Source organism: Mobula birostris, chromosome 27 (assembly GCF_030028105.1).
Source record: "Mobula birostris isolate sMobBir1 chromosome 27, sMobBir1.hap1, whole genome shotgun sequence".
In the NCBI taxonomy this organism is placed as follows: domain Eukaryota; kingdom Metazoa; phylum Chordata; class Chondrichthyes; order Myliobatiformes; family Myliobatidae; genus Mobula; species Mobula birostris.
Window position 1 is genome coordinate 15,322,299 of NC_092396.1, and position 21,774 is coordinate 15,344,072.

A 21,774-nucleotide genomic window follows, 5' to 3' on the forward strand; every position below is an offset into this window, starting at 1 on the left:
TGTCTGAGAGACATACAGTACATTAGCCAGAAAACAAAGAAATCAAGTATTTTTCTTATAGATATTTTCGTTGGCATAGCAACAAGAAAGCAATAAATTATTATGCACAGCTGGAATATAACATCTGCGAACTTGCAAGATTCTTGGGGATTTTTCAGTTTGAAGCCATCAGTAAAGTGTTTCCAGGTATCTGTTGTCACAACAATAGTCTCAAGTTATTGCTGCTATTATATGGGCAACAGATGGGTTGGTCACCTGATCGTGAGCTGATTAACTAGGCATTTTATAACTTCCACGGTGAATGTTATAACATCAGAGACTTGTGCCTGCCAAAAGGAAATACAAGAAAACCTGGCTGCCTCTCTTCTTCCCAAAGATAGCTGTGAGGGGAATATAGCTTGAGCCACTTCCAAATATTTTGGCAAAAGGAGATCACTGGAGGGAGATTTTACTGCACTTTTGAGTAACTTTCTGGTTACCCAACTGAATGCTACAGAAACGTTTCACCCAAACTACCCAACCTGATTCAAAGCTGCTAACGCACATCATTGAAGCTGGAATGTTGCCCAGCACCTGGAAGTAAGCCACATTACTGAGGCATCAAATAAATCATGAAGAATTTGTTAAATTTGATTCTTTGCACTTCATTTACTCTTCTCCCACTTCTAAAAGTGTCAACCCTTGACAACTCATTGTGCCAACACCTGCCAACTTACCTTTATATGTCAGATTGACATGACAAATTACCACAGAAAATGTGAACAGGATAAGCCAAGACCTGGTCTCACTAAATAGCCACATGGCATCATTTCCAAAATCAGGACAGACAGCACCAGCAGATTATTGCTCAATATCCCAAAGCTTACAATTTTCATTCTGCTATTTCCTTCCTGGGTCATTGAGGCCTATTTATGCTTCTCCTGTCCTGGCTGCTGGGGCCCATTTTTATCTTCAGGCTAAGTCGTTCTAAATGAATTAGAGATGATGCAAATCCCACCTGCTAGGTCAAAGGCTAATAACACTCAATTCTCCAATGTATACTAATTTGCATAATTATTAATTGCAGGCGGGATTCTCTGAATACATGGAGGACTCTGGTGATAGGAGGGGAGAATTGAAAGTAAATTACATTTAAAGAAGTGAGAGCAACTTCACTACAGAATCAATGCCAAATAATAAAAATTAGTTCCTCTTATTTTAAATAAATATTTAGTTCTGCTGGTTGTAGTCAATCATACAGCTTCATGCCTCAAGGACAGCCTTTCATCACTTCACCCCACATTGCTCAAGTCAGTTTTGCATGTGGAAAATATCTTTGGAGATGACACTCCCTAGCACACCTTTATTACAAAGTATTATTTTCTTGTTTAAATCAACAGTAAAACTAAACTAAATGCGAGCATTATTTCCCTTTATTACAACTGGATGAGCAAAAGGCTGCAATGAACCTACTTCGAGAAGGCCCTATTTTCTTCTTCTCCATCTATAAACAAAGCAGACTACAATCAGCCCATAGGGAGATCTGTCTCTGCAGGTTCCATTTGCAAGCTCTTTCTCTAACAAGCTGGATAACTGCCAGTCTATAGTAAGCACTGTCTCTGCAGGCCCAGTTTATTGTCTCATCTCTATAATAAAGCTGAACAAGCACCAGTCTACAGCAGCCTGACTCTGACAATCCCACATATGCTCTCTCTGCAATTTTTTAAACTCTTAAGCCTCACTCCCTACCTTCACATTTTCGCCCTAGATTTTGAGTTTTGCCTAATCTATTATAATGCATTGTTTTTGATTTTTCTCTCAATTTTAAATTTACTGTCTCACATTCCATCTTTATCTGCTTCTCTCTTTTAACTTTCTTTGGATTCTTATTTTTCCCTTTTGCTGGATGTCTCTTTCTAGTCTTTACAAGTTGGTAGCTCTAGTACAAATATCTTAGCTCTAATCTGTTGATTTTGGGGATCAATTTACCAATAAAATCACTGCACCTTATCGTGTTCTTTGCTCACATTGATTGGCTATTAAGTGCTATTTATTCGTTACCCCAATTTATTCCCTCTTCAATGGCAACAGAAATTTTTAGTTAGAAATTCTATATAAAAAAACAGGCCCTCCTCCTTCCCTTTCTCCTATGGTCCACTCTCCTCTCCGATCAGATTCCTTCCTTTCCATTCCTTTGCCTATCCTTCCCACTTGGCTTCAGCTTTCAACTTCTAGCCATCCTCCTTCCCTCCCCACACCATCTTATTCTGTCCTCTTCCCCCTTCCTTTCCAGTCCTGAAGAAGGGCCTCAGCCTGAAACGTGGACTGTCTATTCATTTCCGCAGATGCTGCCTGGCCTCTCTGAGTTCCTCCAGCATTTTGTGTGTGTTGCTCAGATTTCCTGCATCTGCAGACTTTGTCGTGTTTATTATTGCTGAACTGTCACCATATTTGACACATGCAAGGACACACCTCTGTACTATTTCCTTTAGGTACGATCAAGTTTGAGTGTCAGGTCTGTAGGGTCCAGTTCAAAGTTCAAAATAATTTTATTACCAAAGTACATAAATATCACCATATACAATGCAGTGTCTCGAGCGCTTGATTATAGTTGGCTGTTGGTGGTAACTGAACTGCGATCAGGATTATGGAGGAGGACTCCCCAGGCAAAGAGCATGGACTACATTTGACCATTAGGTGTCCAAGGTTGTGGGAACATGAATTCAACAAAACTGGCATATTGGAGCACCACCAAGAATTTATCAAGAAACACACACCATGCTAGATGGAGAAGGAGCCATGTTTTCTTACTCTGCACCAGTCTGTGCATTAGTGCATTGCTTGTCTAATTTATCTTCTCATATTTGCCTGATCTGTGGTCTTCACTACTGTGCCAAATTGAACACCAATTATAAATAAGGTACTGGTGCAGTAACATGAAGCCCAATCAGGATCAAGTCCTTCCAGAGCTCATGAAAGCAAGCATTTGCGGGAAATTTTCACATAGTTTGACAGTTTGTTCCTACCAAAAATTGGTCTTTTTGTTGCCAGCCAGCCAGCCAGCCTGTCAGTTTGGGTTTGGTTTGGATCAGTTTTGCTAGTGGGAAACCAATGTTGTTACTGACAGGTCCTAGCCATTAGCAAACATTTGCTGTCTGTGAAATAAATTAAATTGGAATCTTGCTTATTCAGGTACTTCTTGTGCATTTAAAAGATGTGAAATTGGGTCATCTGCTGTAGGGTGCTATGTATGACATCCAACTATGCAGAGCCCAATAATGGGCCATGGCAGCTGTTTCATTCACACTTCTCAGCTTGACTAGCCTTTTCCTGAAGAATGTTCCTGCATGGTTTAAGTATGTTGCTGCATTCTATTAAAGATTGATCATATACTATTAAAGATTGAATACAGCCTAAGCAAAATATAAAATGATATCTTTGGTTCCAGTTTACTAAATAATAATACTTTTTCTGAGGCCCGCTATAAGTTGTGCTCAAAAATACCATCCCTTCTAAACCACACATTTTCCTGCTCCTCTCCTGCACTTTATCCTGAGCTGTATAGGTTTATAGCATCCAGATAAGTTGAACATAGGATGTCCACACCCAAGAAAGTGGCTTTTATTTCCTTTAAACCACAGAACTTCCTGTATTAATCCACCAAATAATCTAGTTCCTTTTAAACTACCTTGGTTACCCCAGTGTTTTTCCTCAAACTTTTTACTGAGGATGCTCAATCTCCTATGGTTTAGCTCCATGGATTGAGCAAGCTCCCGATACCTCACTCAATGAGCTATTCTTCATATTAGTTCAGGTAGTGAGCGACTGTAGTCTACTGATTTGGGGGCTGGTGGCAGAAAAGTCAAGGGGCATCACAGCTTGACGTTTCTGAGCATGTTGATTCTCCTTTTTTTCTGAAAGCATCCAAATGGTCAGCAATACTACACCCAAATGCATTAGTACATAATTGGATTAACTAACCAGAACTGGCCAGGGATCAAACCCAAAACTTTCCAGAACCTCCAAGTTCCTACAGATGTAATACAAAATTTAATTCCAAAGTCTGCATGTCTTGTAATTTATTTTTGAGGAAAATTTTATAATAGCTGTCTTACCTTCCATCACCTCTCCTTCATTATTCTGCAATTGAACTTCAATGGTAAAAGATGATCCTTGCACCAGTTCTTGTACTGGCTCACCAAGAATCACCAGCTTAGTGGCTTCACCTTTTCCCAAGACAAAATATTTGACTTAGAAGATGATATTTGGCACTCAGTGTCAAATACGCAACACACATGCTTACATTGAAAACCACATAAAGGCAAAACTATAACAAGTCTTGTGTATTGGAAGATATATGGATACAAAAGTCTTTAGGATATAGCAGTTGGGTCTAGGACTACTAATGAATTCATTCCATCCGCACAGAATACCAATCAACAAAGCAAAAAAATACTGAACAATAATGTTAAGGTTAAATAAAGAAGTGATCTCATTAAACCCTACTTGGGATACCACATCCACTTTTGGTAATGGAGATATAAATGAGATGGTCGGAGAAGAAACAGCAGGCTGCAGCATCAGATGAAAAATGTTAACCTTATCATTGGATTCATTATAAATAAAAGTCTTTCCCCTGGGTGATATTAACAGGAAACTAGATTAGTTCATATCATTTGGGAATATGGATAAATCAGTAAATTAGTACCCTGAGGGTCCCCGGTTTAAATTCAGACCAGATTGAGGGAAGCAAAGCCTCTTTCTAGGTGTCTTATCTGCAACTAGTCTGGGCAGCATGTTTTAGTGGCATGTTTATCATCTTCTCCCATTAAGGCACTCACTTTTACTAACATATTGGCTCTAAAGGAACCTGCTCAGTTGTCATTTTGTATTTATAACTATTGATCATATACACTAATTAAATTTTCTATCACAGAATGCAGCAGAAATTGGTTGAAAACAATCAAACATTTTGTCTATATTCCTGCACTTACTTCTATGGTAAATAATCAGGAATAGGATGATTTCCCTCCCTTCATAAAACTGAAAGTCATCCTGCAGAATGTCTCACAAACATTCAGTAGCCTATTCAGAGTTGATATCAAGTACATGTATACACATGAAGGTGTGGATTATCGGGCTAAACATGCAAGCTTGTGTGCACATCTCAACATGGCAACTTATGAATTTAATAAATCTGGTAGCTTGTTGGTAATATCACAGAAGTCAGCCTAGTGCCTTAATATGACAGCAGCTGTGGATGCTACAATTTACCATAACGCTTCCTGGACTGGCCTGGCAAGACAATCTGGCCATATCACGTGCAGGTAATAATTGAGACCTTGCCATGCCCAAACACATTGTGAGGAAAGCTAATATTGAAAGGTTAAAAAAAAGAGGAACTTTCCCTATTATTGAAATATAAACATTGCAGCGTGGGATATTTGCAAAGAATTTCATACGTAAATAATAAAAGGGGAAAATGGGTTTAAATAATGATTAAAGGCAACAGTAAAAAAAAAAGAAAAATATACAAACAGGCCAATCCTTTTACATTGCCACCCAAATGTAAATCTCTGTAGTTATCATTACATTCACAATGATTCTTAATCATTGTTCACATAACATGTGCAACTGCCACTGGAATCTAAAACTTACGCACCAGCGGGATGTCCATTGATCCACATTCCATCATAAACCATGCCGCTGCAGTGAATTATGGAACCTTGCCCATTAAACAGGCCATTTCTCCACTGCCCCTGAAATTGAAATATTTAATCACTATTTTATGTTGTCCATTATCAGCTGCTTTACCTCATTTGCCCTATGACTAAACTGTATTTCCCCCCACAGAATCACAATACACCTATACATGTCCATGTCCTTTATAGTGCAATAACCACCTGAACCTAGTCTTCAAAGAACTATAGTTGCCACTACAAAATAACAGCCATTCTCCAACCAAATCCTCCACTATGGAACCATACAGAGAATCACATCTGCTAATAAATGACCACACCTGCCACAGAAGCATATTCCACAATTACCAACAGCTTGCATCTATTACAAAACCACATCTACGGAAACACAATTTGTGTCACTATAACACAATTTCTTCCATCTTAAATACATGGACTGAAAATTTGGAGGTATGGTAACATCTTTTGCTTCAGCATTATGCAGCTAAAATTGTATTTTCTTCTGGAGTGGAACACAATGACAATCATTCAGTTTAGACCTCATCATATCAAAAATTCATCAAGGCACTCAGGCCATGAAATATCCTTGTGCACCTGATGTGATGACTGAGTCAGAATGTGGAGAATAATGTCAATCATTCAATGATGCTCCTTTCACCATTCTGTTACGCCAAGAGTACGAGTCTTCACAAAGCAATGTTGAACTAGAACTCCACTGACATAAGCTCCATTCTTCTAACTAATCCTTTGGACTCCTGTAGCTCCTAAACAAAATGATCTTCCTCCCAAACCCATACTTAGATCCTGGCTCTAGCCCACTGATCTCCCTCTTGTTCCATTTATCTCAGCTTCACTCTTTCAATCTCAGCTTCACTCTTTCAATCTTATCCTCAGTCCTCAATAATCCAAAAGGCACAATGAAAGCCTCAAACTCCATCTCCAACCATTCCCCAATACTGATTCCATGCACCCAAAACATTTGCTACACCCCACATGCTCCTCCTAACTACTCCTAACCTTGACCCTGCTTTCCAGCAAACCACAAGCCTAACCCTCACTCTGAACTGATTATGCTCATGTCCTCAACCTCAGACCACAATCAGTGGACTTTCTCCCACAACTCCTCCCATGACCTTGGGACAATACAGTAACCTTACTGCTGAACTTTGGGGCCTTGATTGTTGGCACACTTCAGTTATAACCATCTATTGCTCATAGCATGGCTGCACTAGAATTTCTAAAACAATATACCTGACAGTATCTCTGATGCAGCACATTAAACACATTATATCCTACCCAGTACCATAAACCTTTATTAATACAGAATACAAAAATTCTGTACAATATGACAACTTTGCACCGTGATTGGCACTGCTAAACACAAAATTCTCATTCAATTCCCTCATATTAATGGATACAGATTTGACAAAGTTAGAAACTTACAAACTGCACAAAAAATTCTTGTAAAACTTCTAGCTAACAAATCTGCAATAGTTCAGGCTTATCCCTCCTTTATCACCCTTTCTCCTCTTTGAAGGAAATTGGTTCCTCCTGATGTGTATCTCCCTGGGTGCCAGTAGTCTTACACTGCATTTGCCACTGTGTTCAAACTACCTAATCTTCACGTGAGACTAAATGACTGTGGAGATTACTCCATGCAAAGACTGTTAGAGTACTGTAAAGGGTATAAGCAATTCCTTGTGCTGCTTCAATAATACACAGGCCCCTTTACTGTTCTAAAACCATTTGATCTAATTAGTCCCTCCTTCGATTTTCACTACCTTGGTGATTTATCCATCTAGACAGAACGCAAGCAACCTGCACTCAGTGGCCACTTTATTAGGTACACCTGCTTTTTAATGCAAATATCTAATCAGCCAATCATGTGGCAGCAAGTCAATGCATAAAAGCATGCAGACATGGTCAAGAGGTTTCAGTTGTTGTTCAGACTAAACATCAGAATGTGGAAGAAATCTAATCTAAGTGACTTTGACTGTGGAATGATTGTTAGCATCAGATGAGGTGGTTTGAGTATTTCAAAAACTGCTGATCCCCTGGAATTTTCATACACAACACTCTCTAGAGTTTACAAAGAATGGTGCGAGAAACAAAAAAAAAACATGCAGTAAGCAGCAGTTCTGTGAGCAAAAATACCTTGTAAGAGGCCAGAGGAAAATGACCAGACTGGTTCAAGCTTCTGGAAGATGATGGTAACTCAAATAACCACACGTTACAACAGTGGTGTGCAGAAGAGCATCTCCGAATGCATATATTGAACATTGAAATAGATGGGCTACAACAGTAGAAGACCACCAACGTATACTCGGGAAGTACCTAATAAGGTGTCCACTGAGTGCAGAAACCATTAAATTCCAAACATTTGAAACAAGACATCAAATGCCTGCTTTAAAATCGTAGCCAATAATACCCTCTCGAAGGCAAATAGACTGTTCACTTATTGCTAGAAATTGATGTGTTTCACTGGTCATGCTTCATCTTACCTTGTTAGCCTTAAATTCATTGCCCAGGAGTGAAAGAGCAGTACTGGAATATATTGTGCCACCTGGCCCCCATGCACAACAGAAGTACTGGAGGTTTCCAAAGCAACTCTGGTAATGAATGGTATGTGGCCGGCAGCTGTTTGTGTTTCTTTCAACACATGCAGGATGTTTATGTACAGTCATGATTCAGCCTGTAAATAACACTAGGCTGATTCTCAATTATATTGTGGGAATAAGGATCTAGCAAGATGAAATAAATGTACTTCTTCAGAGAGACTGGAATGTATATAGAACACATTTTCTTCCAATTAATTCCCTAAAATTCACAGGTGAGAGGACCCAAACATTCTTCATCTGCACTACACTGCCACAGCTGACTACCTAGGTGCAGACAAAAGCAAGGCTCCTCTGGGAAAAATAGCAGAACACAAGCAATCTTAAAACCCTCCATATTCCAAACATTTGGAACAAGCAACAAAATGTCTGCTTTGAAATTCCAACTAAAACTAGGTAGTACACTCCCAAGACAAATATATTGTTCAGTAAGTTTATTTTGACTGAAGGTCCAGGTTGTAGTCCACCAAAGTCCTACAACATAAATTTAGCAAGACATCTAGAGCACAAAACTGCACATCTCTTAAAACTATACACAGGAGACCCACTGTGGCTCTTCAGCAACTCATCTGTGTTGATAGTGAAGCCCAACTTCTGTTTGACAGGATGGGAATTTCATACTTATTATGCACAAATGCACTTTCTTCATTAGCTTTGCCACTGAGAAAGTTACACAATGAATTATGTAGTCTCTGGATCTCTTAGGGATAGGGGAGGCAGTCAGTGAGAGTTGTGAGAAGGGACAAGGAGACAGGATGAAGACAAGCAAAGTGATATTTCCACCAAAGGGAGATGCGGATAAAGTCCACTTAACAAGTGACAAAAGACGATTGGAGGTTGGAGTTCAAGTTGCAATCCCAAACCTCTACACTGGGAATCGTTAAGAGTGAGATGTCAGGATTTTAGTTACATACTGTACTGCAGGGTTTCTTAACACTGGGTGTGAGACAGACTGGATACCATTTAACTCTTGTAAGCAGGGAAAGTGAATACAATATATGAATAGTACACTTAGAAACTGAGCTATCAGTACAGCGATATTTCAATATTCTCTCCATTCTCTGCTACATATTAAAATTCCCTTGTGTCCATGGAACAGCACACTAAGCAAAGCAAATGCACTCCCAGGAATATTTGTAATAACATAAATGCAAGGAAACAGATGTCTGAGAGCGAATGCTTTGAAAGGAATCCACTCCAAAATTTTAGAAGAATGAAGAGGAAAGCTTGAAGAATGTTTTCTTTTCCCCACACAGATGGTTATTAGAACATGGAATGCTTTGCCACAAGCAGCTATGAGATGAAGACTAAGATTATTTAAAGGGAAACTGGATAATTATTTTAAAAGAATATAAAAAGTTCAAGAAAAGTTCAGACTAATGGGTGTAGATAGATCCAGTTGAGTGCTAGTACTAATAAAGATACTTTTGCACATTACTCTAAACAAACATCTCCACCACTACAAGTACATTATGAGCAGTAAATGTACCTGCAAAATACACAATTGCTTGCTAAGTTTTTTCAGTAACTCCCAAATCTGTAACCTCTATTGCTTGAGACAAGAGCAACAAGCACATAGAAAATCCAATGTAGGCTCCCCTCTGGGACAGTATTCTGATTTAAAAAGTATTTTGCTGTTCCTACATCATTTCTGGGTTTAAATTCAGGGACTTTGATGCTTTGGATATACCAGATGGACTGCAGTAGTTCAAGAAGGCAGTTTGCCATCATGTTCGCATGGGCAATTAAGATAATTGCCCACGAGAAATGTTAATGTTACTAAATGTGGGCCTTGCCATCTCTTAATAAGAAATCCAAAAATTGCGTGTCTGAGTTGAGTGATATTCTGTGATATATTATATCTCAGATTTGATCACTAAACCTCCAACTTATTCACAGAGCAATTAAAATGAATGCTTATCTTCAGGTACTAATATACAAACAGATAAAGTTAGGGATGGGAGTGTGATAGAATGGACAACTTTTTTCCACAGTGTGAATGCAAGCATCCAGGTTGGACATAAGAAAGGTTAGATGTAGAATTATATGCACTGCTTTATCTACATATTATTTGATGTCCGAGCAGACCATCCCTCTCAATCATTCTTATAGCCCCCTCATCACAGAATTCTCAGATGGGTTGCCCTAAGATACCAGTTGCAATTAATTTATGTTGGATGCACATGCATTACAGGGAACACATTCACTCAATTAATCTGAGTCTGTAGAACAGGAAGCTAGCTCATAACACTATTTTGTGTGTGTTACTATAAGATTAGACACATTTTGTGTGTGTTACTCTGGATTTCCAATATCTGGAGAATCTCTAGGGTTTATTATAAGTTTGGAGATTATGTTTGGACATCTGATTAAATAACAATGGCATTATAAACACTATGCGATCCAAAACTAATTCGTGCCAATCATGAAATAGACTAGGAACATCTGGTTGCACTCCATATTAGTGCTCCTGACTGTTTTCTGGCATTAGGTGCAAATCTATTAGCATTGTATTTTGTGAAATACACAATTTCACCAATTGAAGGGCTGAGCTCCATACAATGATTGTTGTGGAATTGGCACAGCAGACTTGAAGAACATTGCACTGATTCCTTGCCTTTCTCGTTGTTCATTAGGTGCTTTGTTCTCATTGTTCATCAGGAGACCTGACTGGATAGTTTCACAGCTGACTGCCCTGAAGTCCACAAAGTGCATTTTAAACAATTGTTTTTTTGTTTCCATCATTTAGCTGTTGAGTTGCTCCTTGAACGAGTGCTTCAGTAATGGCAGGACTCTGTTACTGAATACTTCAGGATAGGTGAAGCAGGGTATTCAGGGAGGGTGGGAGACCTTGTGAGTCTTCAGAACCACCACATCCTACCTGAATGTATGTGATGCATAATGCAATTGGACACTCATACTTTCTAAGCCATTCACTGCAGGGTTGTGTGTCTCCTGTTGGGTGAAATTTGGCACTCTCAAATCTGGACTGCTTGCTCCACGACGGTCAATATTACAGTGACTCTCAGTATCCTGGGTCATTCCAGGTGACAGCACCAGATCTTGTCTATTCTACAATTTTCTGTTCAGTACAGAATCAGAGAAGTTACCTGGGCTCGCTCTGTATGACTTCATCTACTTTGACTTCAGAGAGGGGAAGATGCATCTTAAGCACTGGGATTTACCAGACCCACAGGTTTCCAGTAAGTGCAAGCAGCATTGACTGCTCTCTTCTGAAAGGTTCCATCAATAAACCAAGCTTTTTCATCAATAGAAAGGGTTCCCCTCACTGTACAGCTGGTTGTCAATCATAAGTAGGATTTCTTGATTGTGAACGTCTTGTTTTATGGCAGCATCCATTAACTCCTTCTCCTCTCACTCTGAACTCCAGACTTCTGATCATCATTCTCCAACCTGATTCTTGCAGCATTCAATCCCTAACATCACAGGGGATCATAGAGAATGAACATCAATATTTCATCTCCCCATGCCATCTCCCTCATTTTTTAGCCTCTGTCATCCCTTGCCAGGACTGCTTATCCAGTTGTGAAACATTGAACCTCCTTGTTTGAGGAGCTCTCAATTTGTCTCAGTTGTTTGCCTGCATATTCCTCCTGAGATGGGGTTTTGACGAAATCCAAGCGTAACCACAGGGATGACTCAGGAACAGCACCTTCTGGATGTGGTGGCATCCCGAACAGTGCATGACCTGCTGATCTATCCCAGACCATCAAAGATTCAAGCCAACACTTCCATTTTGACCACACCTAGATGATTGGCATGTAGCTCCTCCAACACTTTTATCTCTCAGCTTGGATGGAACTTAACTCTCAAACATCATATAAGGCAACCCCTGTAAAGGGCAAGTTCATCCTGGCACTGGTAAAAATGGGGAAACTGAAATTTCTGCTGCATATTCCAGCCTTTTGGGTGGCCATGCAGGCCTGAGACGATGTGGAGTCTTTTATATTTTCCTCTTGGATCAGCTCTTACATTTTGATTTGTATTACAGAGAACATGTCAAGAGGAATGTCCTTTTTGCAAAGTTTTCAGATATTTCATTTTCCAAAGGTAACTAGGACAATTCATCAGAATTTCCACAATTCATTGTCCTCTTGAATTCAATCTTGTAATTGTGCCCTCCAAGAAACAGAGCCCATCTCTGCATTTGTGTTGCTGCTGTTAGTGGAACACCCTTGTGTGGATTGAAAATGGATATTAATAGATGGTGATCAATAATGAGGATAAACTTTAACCCAATTCAAGTACTGGATGAAATGTTTTACATCTCAAAGCAGACTCAAGGCCCATCAATCTGTACGTAAATTTTCTGTGCTGCGATAAGGGAATGTTATGCAAAGGCATTTACTACCATCATTTATAAGATGTGACATAACTGCACCTATGTATACCATAAGGTGAGGCAAGCTTTACTGGACGATGTGAGCACAGTGTCTGATGTCACCACCTCTTTTGTCTTTAGGGAAGCCAATGCTTTGTCCATTGCTATTCCTTCCCCATCTGTAATAATGAGTTCAAGGGGTGGAGCCAGGTTTGGCAAGAACCTGTTATAACAATTTATAAATCCTGAAAAGGATACAACTGTGACATGTCCTTTGGCCCTGGGACTTCAAAAATGCTTGAATTTTCTCGGCACACCATTGTAAAATCTTGTACATCAATGGTGTAACCACAGTAAGTGATGCATGTTACATTATGCTCTGAGCCCATAGTCTTCCAATCGTTTTAACATAGTGTTGAGATTTTGGAGATGTTCCTTGTCATCCTCACAGATAACAATGTCATCCAGGTAACACTGAGTGCCTGGGTACCCTAGCAGCACTTGGTGCATAGCTTTCTGCGAGTGTGCAGGTGCAGATGCTACTCCAAAGATAAACCTATTATAGCAATAAATATGAGTGTTTATAGTGAGAAACACTTTGGACTCTTCTTCCATCTCCATCTATAGGTTGACCTCTGCTAAGTCCACTTTGATGTGCTTTCCTCCAGAAAGTTTTGCAAAGATATCCTCTATCCTGGGCAGAGGGCATTGATCTACTTTCAGTACTGGGTTGACGGTGACATTAAAATTATAGATCCTGACAGACTCATCCTTCTTGTTTACTGGGACCATTGGCATTGCCCCTGGGCTCCATTTAACCTTGGAAAGAATAACTTCAGCTTCCATGCAATCTAGCTTACTGGCTACTTTACCATGGACGGTAGAAGGAAGCAGACAAGTTTTCCTTTCACAGTTGATATGTTGTATCCTTGATATAGATGAGTTTTCCAATGCCATCCTTGAACACTGCCGTGGCATCATCCAGTACCTTTCTGAATTCGCTTGTGGCAAGCAAATAGTAGATGGATATCCAATTCAGGTATAGATGTCTTAGCCAATCACATCCCCACAATGCTGGCCCTCCTGGTTTTTTAACCACATACAAGCCCAATGATGCTTGTTGGCTGTTGTATTTCACTGTTACGGATATTATTCCCACAGAAGTTATTTTTTCTTCAGTACAAGTTCTTTGTTGGATATCTTCAGACTTAAGTTCAGTATCTATGAAATGCTGTTCAAACTCTTTTTATGGAATGACTGAAACAGCTCAGCCAGTGTCCAATTTCATTTAATTAATTTTTCATTCACTTCTGGTGTAAACCATATTGCTTGTCTATTGTTAGTTTTTACAAGTAAATCTCAAGGCTACCCAGTCCTGTATCACTCTGATTGTTATCGGATTTTTCATCAACAGCATGCAGATTAGCACTCTTTTTGAAACTGCATCTTGAGTTTTTACCTTCTTCTCTCTTCTGTGCAGTCCATTTATTTTTGTCTGCCCAACATGCTATTTGTATGTGGCCTACTTTGTTGCATTTTCTGCAAGTTTTGCCTTTAAACCTGTAATGAATGGGTGTACGTGAGCCCCCGCCACAACAGTAACACAATTTGTTCAGCCAGACAGGTTTCTGCTTAGACATTGCAATTTTATTCTTGCTCACTTTCATTCCTGACTGCAAATCAGTTGCATCTCTAGCTGCTGTTTCCATTGATCCAGCAATTTCAACTGCTCTTTTAAATGTGAGTTGTGCTTCAGTTAGGAGCTGTTTTTGAAAGCTTTCTGGTAAAATTCCACAAACTAAACAACCTTGCAGTTCATCAGTGAGCCCATCAATGAACTGACAATGCTCGGACAATTTCTTCAATTCAGCCATGTAAACTGAAAAGGACTCCGCTTCCTTTTAATTCTACTTATGAAGTCTGAAGCACTTTGCAATCAAAAATAGCTTTGGTTCTAAATGTTTTTGCATTACATTATGATACCAGCAAAGCTCATTTCAGCTGGTTTATATATGCTTTTCACAGCTGTTACACTCAGCAAAGCTGGCACTCGCTTTTCATTGGCCATTTAATTTGCTTTGAAATACTGCTCAATTCACTCAGTATACATTATCCATTATATGTTGTGCAATCGAACTTGTCTACCTTTCTGATGTAGCCAGCTATTTCTGCTTTTTTAATAATTTATTATCACCCAGTAGTCACTGTTTATGAACCTGTGAACTTTGTCCATTTTCCACCTTGTTTTTCTTAAACTCTCCTCTTTGGAAGAAACACATGTTGCACTTTTTTTTAAAAAAAGACCTCAAATATCCTCCTCCCATTCCCGAAGAAAAATATGTTGCACTTCAACGGGTAGGTAGTCATCTCAGGCTTGTTTTAAAACATCTTTGTCGCCATTGTTATATTTTGTAACTCAAGAAACCTATCTAAAGAAAAACACAGAAGCCCGGGAATACCTGTGTACTTAATGTTTTACTTTTAATGAGGTGTGCACATATGACATTGCGGTGTAATGACGTATGCCATTCACATACTTTTACATATAACCCACAATGAATTATGTAAACAAAGAATGCTTAATTAAACAATATATTTACAATATTACTGAACTAAATACACTATACCCACAACTTTATACCCTTACTAATCAAGAACACATCAACCTCCATCTTAAATATACCCAGTGACTCAGCCTCCACAGTGACTGCACACCAACAGGAGGGGCCAGCCCCAACTCAACATGGTCACCGTGCTTCACTGTCTGTAGCATCTCTTCTTCAGGACTGCTGCAATAGGTAAGCCCACAACTAGAGTTCCAGCCATTGCTATAACCAAGGCCACACAGCTCCTCCATTGCCACTAAACAAGGGAAACAGGCTTGCAGCATTTTACATTATCAATATCCACCAGGGTCTTGCAATCACAAGAGAAACATTCAAGATAATCACTTGTAGTTAGACTGCACACCGCCTTCATGCACCGACTCCGATGCCTTCCTGTAGCAGGCAGTAACATGGTCTGTACCAAGTCTTAATCCTCCACAAAAGCAGCTCATTGATGGGGTAGACCTGCAGTACCTGAAGTTCTTAATGTCCAGCACTGTCCTGTGATCGTAAGAAAGATGTTTAAAAAGACAAAAACACCTTTAGTTGGCTCCTGACTGTGTCTGAATGTGCCACCATCTTACCAGAAGTATTAAAGGGAAATCCTTGTATCCTGTGGTTGTGTCCTCTAGTCCTAGAATCCCACATTACTGGAAACATCCTCTCAATGTCTATTCTGTCTAGGCTTTTCAATATAGGTTTCAATGATCCTACTGAAAGCCTCTCAAGTTCCATTTTAAAGCTTCATTTAGGTTGCGAACTATTCTAAAAGCTGCTTCAAACCTGCTTTTGATAAGTTTCACAAAATTTCAAGTGTGACTGAATTTAGCAATTTTTAGTGCACCAAATCTAGGTCAATTCCAATTTTTAAGCAATAGAATTTTCCAAGTTTTTCTCCAAAAAAATTTATTCTTTCCTTGGTGAAATAGCCCAACTAAAATCAACAATAGCCCGTTCTAAAATTGTGAATGGAAGAAGTTTATACTTCATTGCACCTTCACAACCTTGCAAAAAGTTTCACATCCAATGATTGAGATTAAGAGTGGCCAAATATCTCATCAACGATTCATATTCTCTGATTGTTCTTGGCCTGTTAATCTCTGGAGACCTGGGATAGATATCAACACTTTCAGTTTTGTCAGGAAGCCGATGGTTATAGAGAGGAGGAATATGAAGTTAGTTCAAATATTAAAATCATGGCAAGAATGTCAGTTATGCTTGCATAAATGGCAAGAGATGTAGATCAATCCCCATCTCTTTGACCTTCAGAGGGAGGTGTGAAAAAAGCAGAAATTATTGCTAAAAACCTGAGGCCAACTATCAGCATAAATTTGCATTGCACTCATACATTTGTCATAGTGCAGCCAAGAGTTTCCAAATGATTAAGTGCTGTTTGCACTAGTCTTCGGCAACCAACACAGAGACATATTTGCAGCAAATCCAAGCATTCATTCTCATAGGCGGATAGCAATTCCCTATGCAAAACTTCACAGCACCAGCCGTTAGTATTCGGGATGATTCATTACACAGTCGTCGGATTATTACAGAATTGTTTTGTTAAGTGCTTTGCAAAAAAAAATTCCAAAGCCCACAGTCAGCAATGTAGACAAGCCTATCATCTTAAAGTAAAGAGATGTAAAGTAAGACCAGATATAGGATTTGTGTGCTCTTTCCTCAATGTCTCCTTTTTTGCTGATTTGTTTGAATATTTTTCCACTGACTAAACTATCAAGGGAATTGGCTGGGAGGAGTTGCTACATATTACAGTGCAAAGCAGCTGAAAGTCACACACACACTGTTGAAATGACACAGTCACTGAAGCACATGGCCTAATTGACTTTGAATTCCTAATGCTTATTCAGTTCTCTTCCATTGTCAGGCTACACAACTCCCTAATGAGCAAGCCAATACAAAATTTTACAGGTGCCTTTATTTAGGGATGAGAGTATCAAAATGCATGAAAGCACAATTGGAAGAACACTGATTTGTTGGTGTTGAGAAGCTGAAAGAGATTACAATAGTACAGGGTACACAGAAGCGAATAGAAAGATTTGTTTGAGAATGTTAAATATGAGCCACTAATTTTCTGAGCACCTATGTGAATTAGCAAGCACTGGGTCTGTGGGATCACTGAGACTCTGTGTGATTTAGAACATAGGAAGCCAAGTTCCACCTCTAAGCTGTGCCTTACAGATCAGCAAGGTCACAGACTTGCTCCATATTCTCTGCCAACTTAGTGGATTTCAATGAATTGAAATGGTAAGGAGCTACAACAGATTTAAGGGTTCTTAGGGAAAGTTATCAGATTGGTCCCACTCTACCAATCTTTCCTCCAAAACACACAACTATTTTGTTTTTAAATACTTATTTGGTTCCATTTTGAAAGTGATTATTAAATCTACTTTCACCACCCTTTTTAGATTAAAATATGCATAAAATATTTTCAACAACATAAAAACAAGAGATTCTGTAGATGCTGGAAATCTTGAGCAACACACACACAGAATGCTGGAGAAACTCAGAAAGTCAGACAGTTTCCATGGAGGAGTGCAAACAGTCAATGTTTTGGACTGAGACCCTTCGTCAAGAACTATAAAGGAAAGAGGTAAAAACCAGAAAAACATTCCTTTCCAATCCTGATGAAGGGTCTCAGCCTTCAACTGTTTATTCCGCTCCATAGATCTGTCTGATTTGCTGAGTTCCTCCAACATTTTGTGTCTATTGACATATATTTTCCTCACTTTCATTATTTCACCAATTAGCTTTAGTATTTGGTCTTGATTTACTGGCTTTCCTGCAACTGTATATTACACTGTAATTATCTTTCTCCTACACCTTCTCTTCTCTATTCAAATGAAGGTCTGACTCATCTTGCACAGTCTAATAGGGTCTAAATTCAATGGTCCGATTACCCAGTGTAATAGCAGAGAAATCGGTGTGAATTTGTACTCCTCCACTAGACTCTATCAGGAGTACTGCATCGGACCTCAACAGTAAATCACCAGTGATCAGCTATATGGAAGACTGATGCTTCTACATTTGTAAGGGGACCAAACTTCCATACAGTTATGAAGGTAGATCTTCACAGTTCTACTAGAAGTCGCCAGTACATTAGTGCAGACAACATTAGGCCAACAGTGCAATGCTGACTTTGTCCTAGGACTTTAAAAATGATGGAATGATGCAGATATTCAGTGATTTAACAGTAAAATTTTCATTGTTGATCCTGTCAAGATAAACTATCACCCTACATATATTTTAATTATTAGTCTCTGGGGAAGATTGTCTGCAAGAAATTGTACTTACTGCAAGTTTTGAAAAAATTGGAAGAGAAGTACTCAGGCTACATATAAATAATAACAGGGTGAATAGAGAGGACTACGGCAGGGTGCTGGGGAAGAATAATGGTGGAATCATTCTGTTCAAAGTGCTAAGAAATTTCAGGGTTCACCTAGACCAGAGGTTCCCAGCCTGGGGTTCACTGATTCATTGCTTAATGGTATTGGTCCATGGCATAAAAAAGGTTGGGTAACACCTGATTTAGAGTAAGAGGAGAGATGAAATACCAGCGTGAAGTTGGCCCCCACAGTCCTTTCTCCTCCTGAACTTCCTTTCCTCATAGGATTGTTACAAATGGGGTAGAGATATGACAGTTATAACCTATAGGTAGATCTACTTTTACAACTAATGGAGAATCCTTTTATTTGAGAGGGCACAAGCAGATCTATGCCTAACCTATACAGGAGTTAGGAGATGATACTGAAGGCACAGACAAAGCATTTTAAAATGTGGAAGAGAAATAGTAAAGAACAGGGAATTAGCAAAAAGCACTGGAAAGTAATGCCCACAAAGCTGAAGGATTAGCAGATATGGAATGGAGGACAAGTATGTGAACAGGAGGAACACATTAGACAGCAGAGAAAAGGAAAGGCTCAACAAAAAAATAGGAGTATATTATGCTATCACACATTATGGCCCTAGACAAGTTTCAATTCATCAGCATTCCATAAATGCAGAACATTCAAAGATTTGCAAAACTAATACTTCACACCCTGCTCCATACTATCAACACCATCCACACCACATAAGCAGACATACACCCAAACACACAGTTCTGATGAAGGGTGGGAAAAGAAAGTGATTACATTATGGGAAAGTGATATTATCAGGCATTGAATCTGAATTCATTCATTGAATACACAGAGCCATGGTGAGGTAACGTGTTCCTGCCTGCATGCACTCTACACAGCTGCACTACTGACGTCTGGGGAGCCTGGAGCCTGCAGTGGGCAATGACGCCAAAAGGCATCCACAGTCCTACAGGATTTAACTATTTATCTGCCAAAGTTCTAATTTCTGCCAGGTGTTTTGAATTACTGACTCTTTCCACCACAGAACATCATCTATGTGATGATTCCAGCTACTATTCTTTTAAAAACTATTTTACACCTAAAACTAAAAATAAAGCTAAAATGAAAGATAGGTAACAAAAAAAGGAAGAGAAAAATCATATTTCTATAAGACTCCTTATTTAAAGGCTGCACTTTTTCAACTAAAACACCTTTTTAAGACTGTGAGCTGGCCACTTGCTAATCCAGCTGAAGTACCCTAATAGAACAATCCAGCTCTGACTTTTCCCGGCAATTACAGTTTAGTCTGAAGAATTCACTCTACACATCATTCTGTGGGATTTCACATTACTCCCATGAATAATCACAAAGGATAAATCTCTTCCCCACAACATAACTACATATTTCCCTATGCACCTCCCTCCCCACTAAATAATTCACCCACTATTTACCACTCTATAACAGCAGTGTTCCCTCCACCATTTTACTGCCCCATAACCTGCCTCTCCATTTATCACCACAGCAGTCCAACTTACCTGTTCATAGCTATGTAGTAGGATAACCTCATGGTCACAGTGCTTCCATATTTACTTCTCTACAGGAGTGCAATGACTCCATTTACATCCATATAACACAACAGCCCCACCCTTCTTACCACTCCAAAGCAGCATGATTGTCCTCAGTTACCACTCTATATCATTGCACCACAGCATATAAACTCACTATGTACCACACTCCAACAGCACAAGCCCTTTCCCATTTATCACTGCACAACAACCTCCCCATGCTAAACTTGATCTGTCTCAGGATTCTCATCCTGTGTTCTCACAGGATTAAAGTCATCATGCAATCAAATGTCTAAACATTTTAAATAAGTCTATTACTAAATTTGTACTTTAGCTTGAAACATAGTACTTCTTCCTTGTTGAGGAAGAGAGTTGACTTGATGGTGGTGTTCAAGATAGGAGATTGAGTGGACAGCAAAGACCTTTTCCCCAGGTTGGAAATGGCTAATACAAAGGGGCATAACTTTAAGGTTTTGGGAGGAAAGTATATGGGGGGTGTCAAAAGTAAGTTTTTTTTATATATACACATAGTGGCAGGTGCTTGGAACGCATTGCCAGGAACGGATGGTAGAGGCAGACAAAACAGGGACATTTAAGAGACTTTTAGATAGGCACAGGAATGCCAGAAAAATGGAGGGCTATGTGAGAGGGAAGGGTTGGATTGAGCTTAGAGTAGGTTAAAATGTCAGCACAGCATCATGGGCCATAGGGCCTGTAATGTGCTATACTGTGCTATGTTCTTGTTAGAAAGAGCTTTAATCAAGAGTGTCACATCGCTGATCAAAAGAGATAAATGAGGGAAATGGGTCATACTCTGGCACTGAAGCTGTCATCACCAATCCCCAGCAGACACAGCATTAGTCTCACAATATGTCCTGACACCTCGTCTGGAAGGGCACATCCACCTCAAGAATTTGAATGTGCTGGGCATGAATGTTTGAGATCTATTATTTATTGAGATACAGCCTGGAATAAGCCCTTCAAACCCCGCCACCCAGCAACCCCCGATTAACCCTAACCTATCATGAGACAATTTACAATGAGCAATTAACCTGCTAATTGGTACATTTTTGGACTGTCAATGGAAATGGGAGCAGCTGGAGAAAGCCCACGCATTCCACAGGGAGGACATACAGACTCCTTACAGATGACGTTGGAATTGAACTCTGAATCCTGATGCCCCAAGCTGTATATAGCATCACACTAACGGCTACACAGCCGTGGCATTATCTGGCTGTGGTTTTATTGGTAGAAATTTGATTAGTTGGATTCCCAAAGGTCTGACAGCATAGGCAACTTGAGATTTGTTAGGAATTATTGGAAACATTTTTTCCAATTTTTTGTGGAAGCAACATGCCAAGTTTTGGTTGAGCCCCAGATCAGGGTCAGGTCATTGCTGCTCACTGTATAGCTCTCACATGAAGAATGCCCACTTGCTTGAGATATAGAAATCTGATAATATTGCTGGTAAGATGAACAGTGTCAGCACGGTCAATCAAGAACAAAATGATAATCAGTGTGTGGAGGAAAAGAAAGAAAAATCCTGAGAACACCTTACAAGATGCCTTTTGTGTTTCCCTAAACTTTATGAAATAACATAGCAGTTTCAGATTGTTTC

General features: G+C 39.4%; 1 protein-coding gene across 7 annotated transcripts in view; it reads right to left on the minus strand.

The window, feature by feature from the left end:
- The window catches only part of LOC140188639 (MORN repeat-containing protein 1-like), a 243,000-nt gene that overhangs the window by 193,216 nt on the left and 28,010 nt on the right, over positions 1 to 21,774 (minus strand). For all 7 annotated transcript variants that reach the window (XM_072245102.1, XM_072245100.1, XM_072245099.1 and 4 more), the window contains 2 exons: positions 5,642 to 5,738; positions 4,095 to 4,205 (listed from right to left, as the gene is read on the minus strand). In XM_072245102.1, coding sequence (XP_072101203.1) covers positions 4,095 to 4,205; positions 5,642 to 5,738 — 208 coding nt within the window. The remainder of the gene's footprint in view (positions 1 to 4,094; positions 4,206 to 5,641; positions 5,739 to 21,774) is intronic.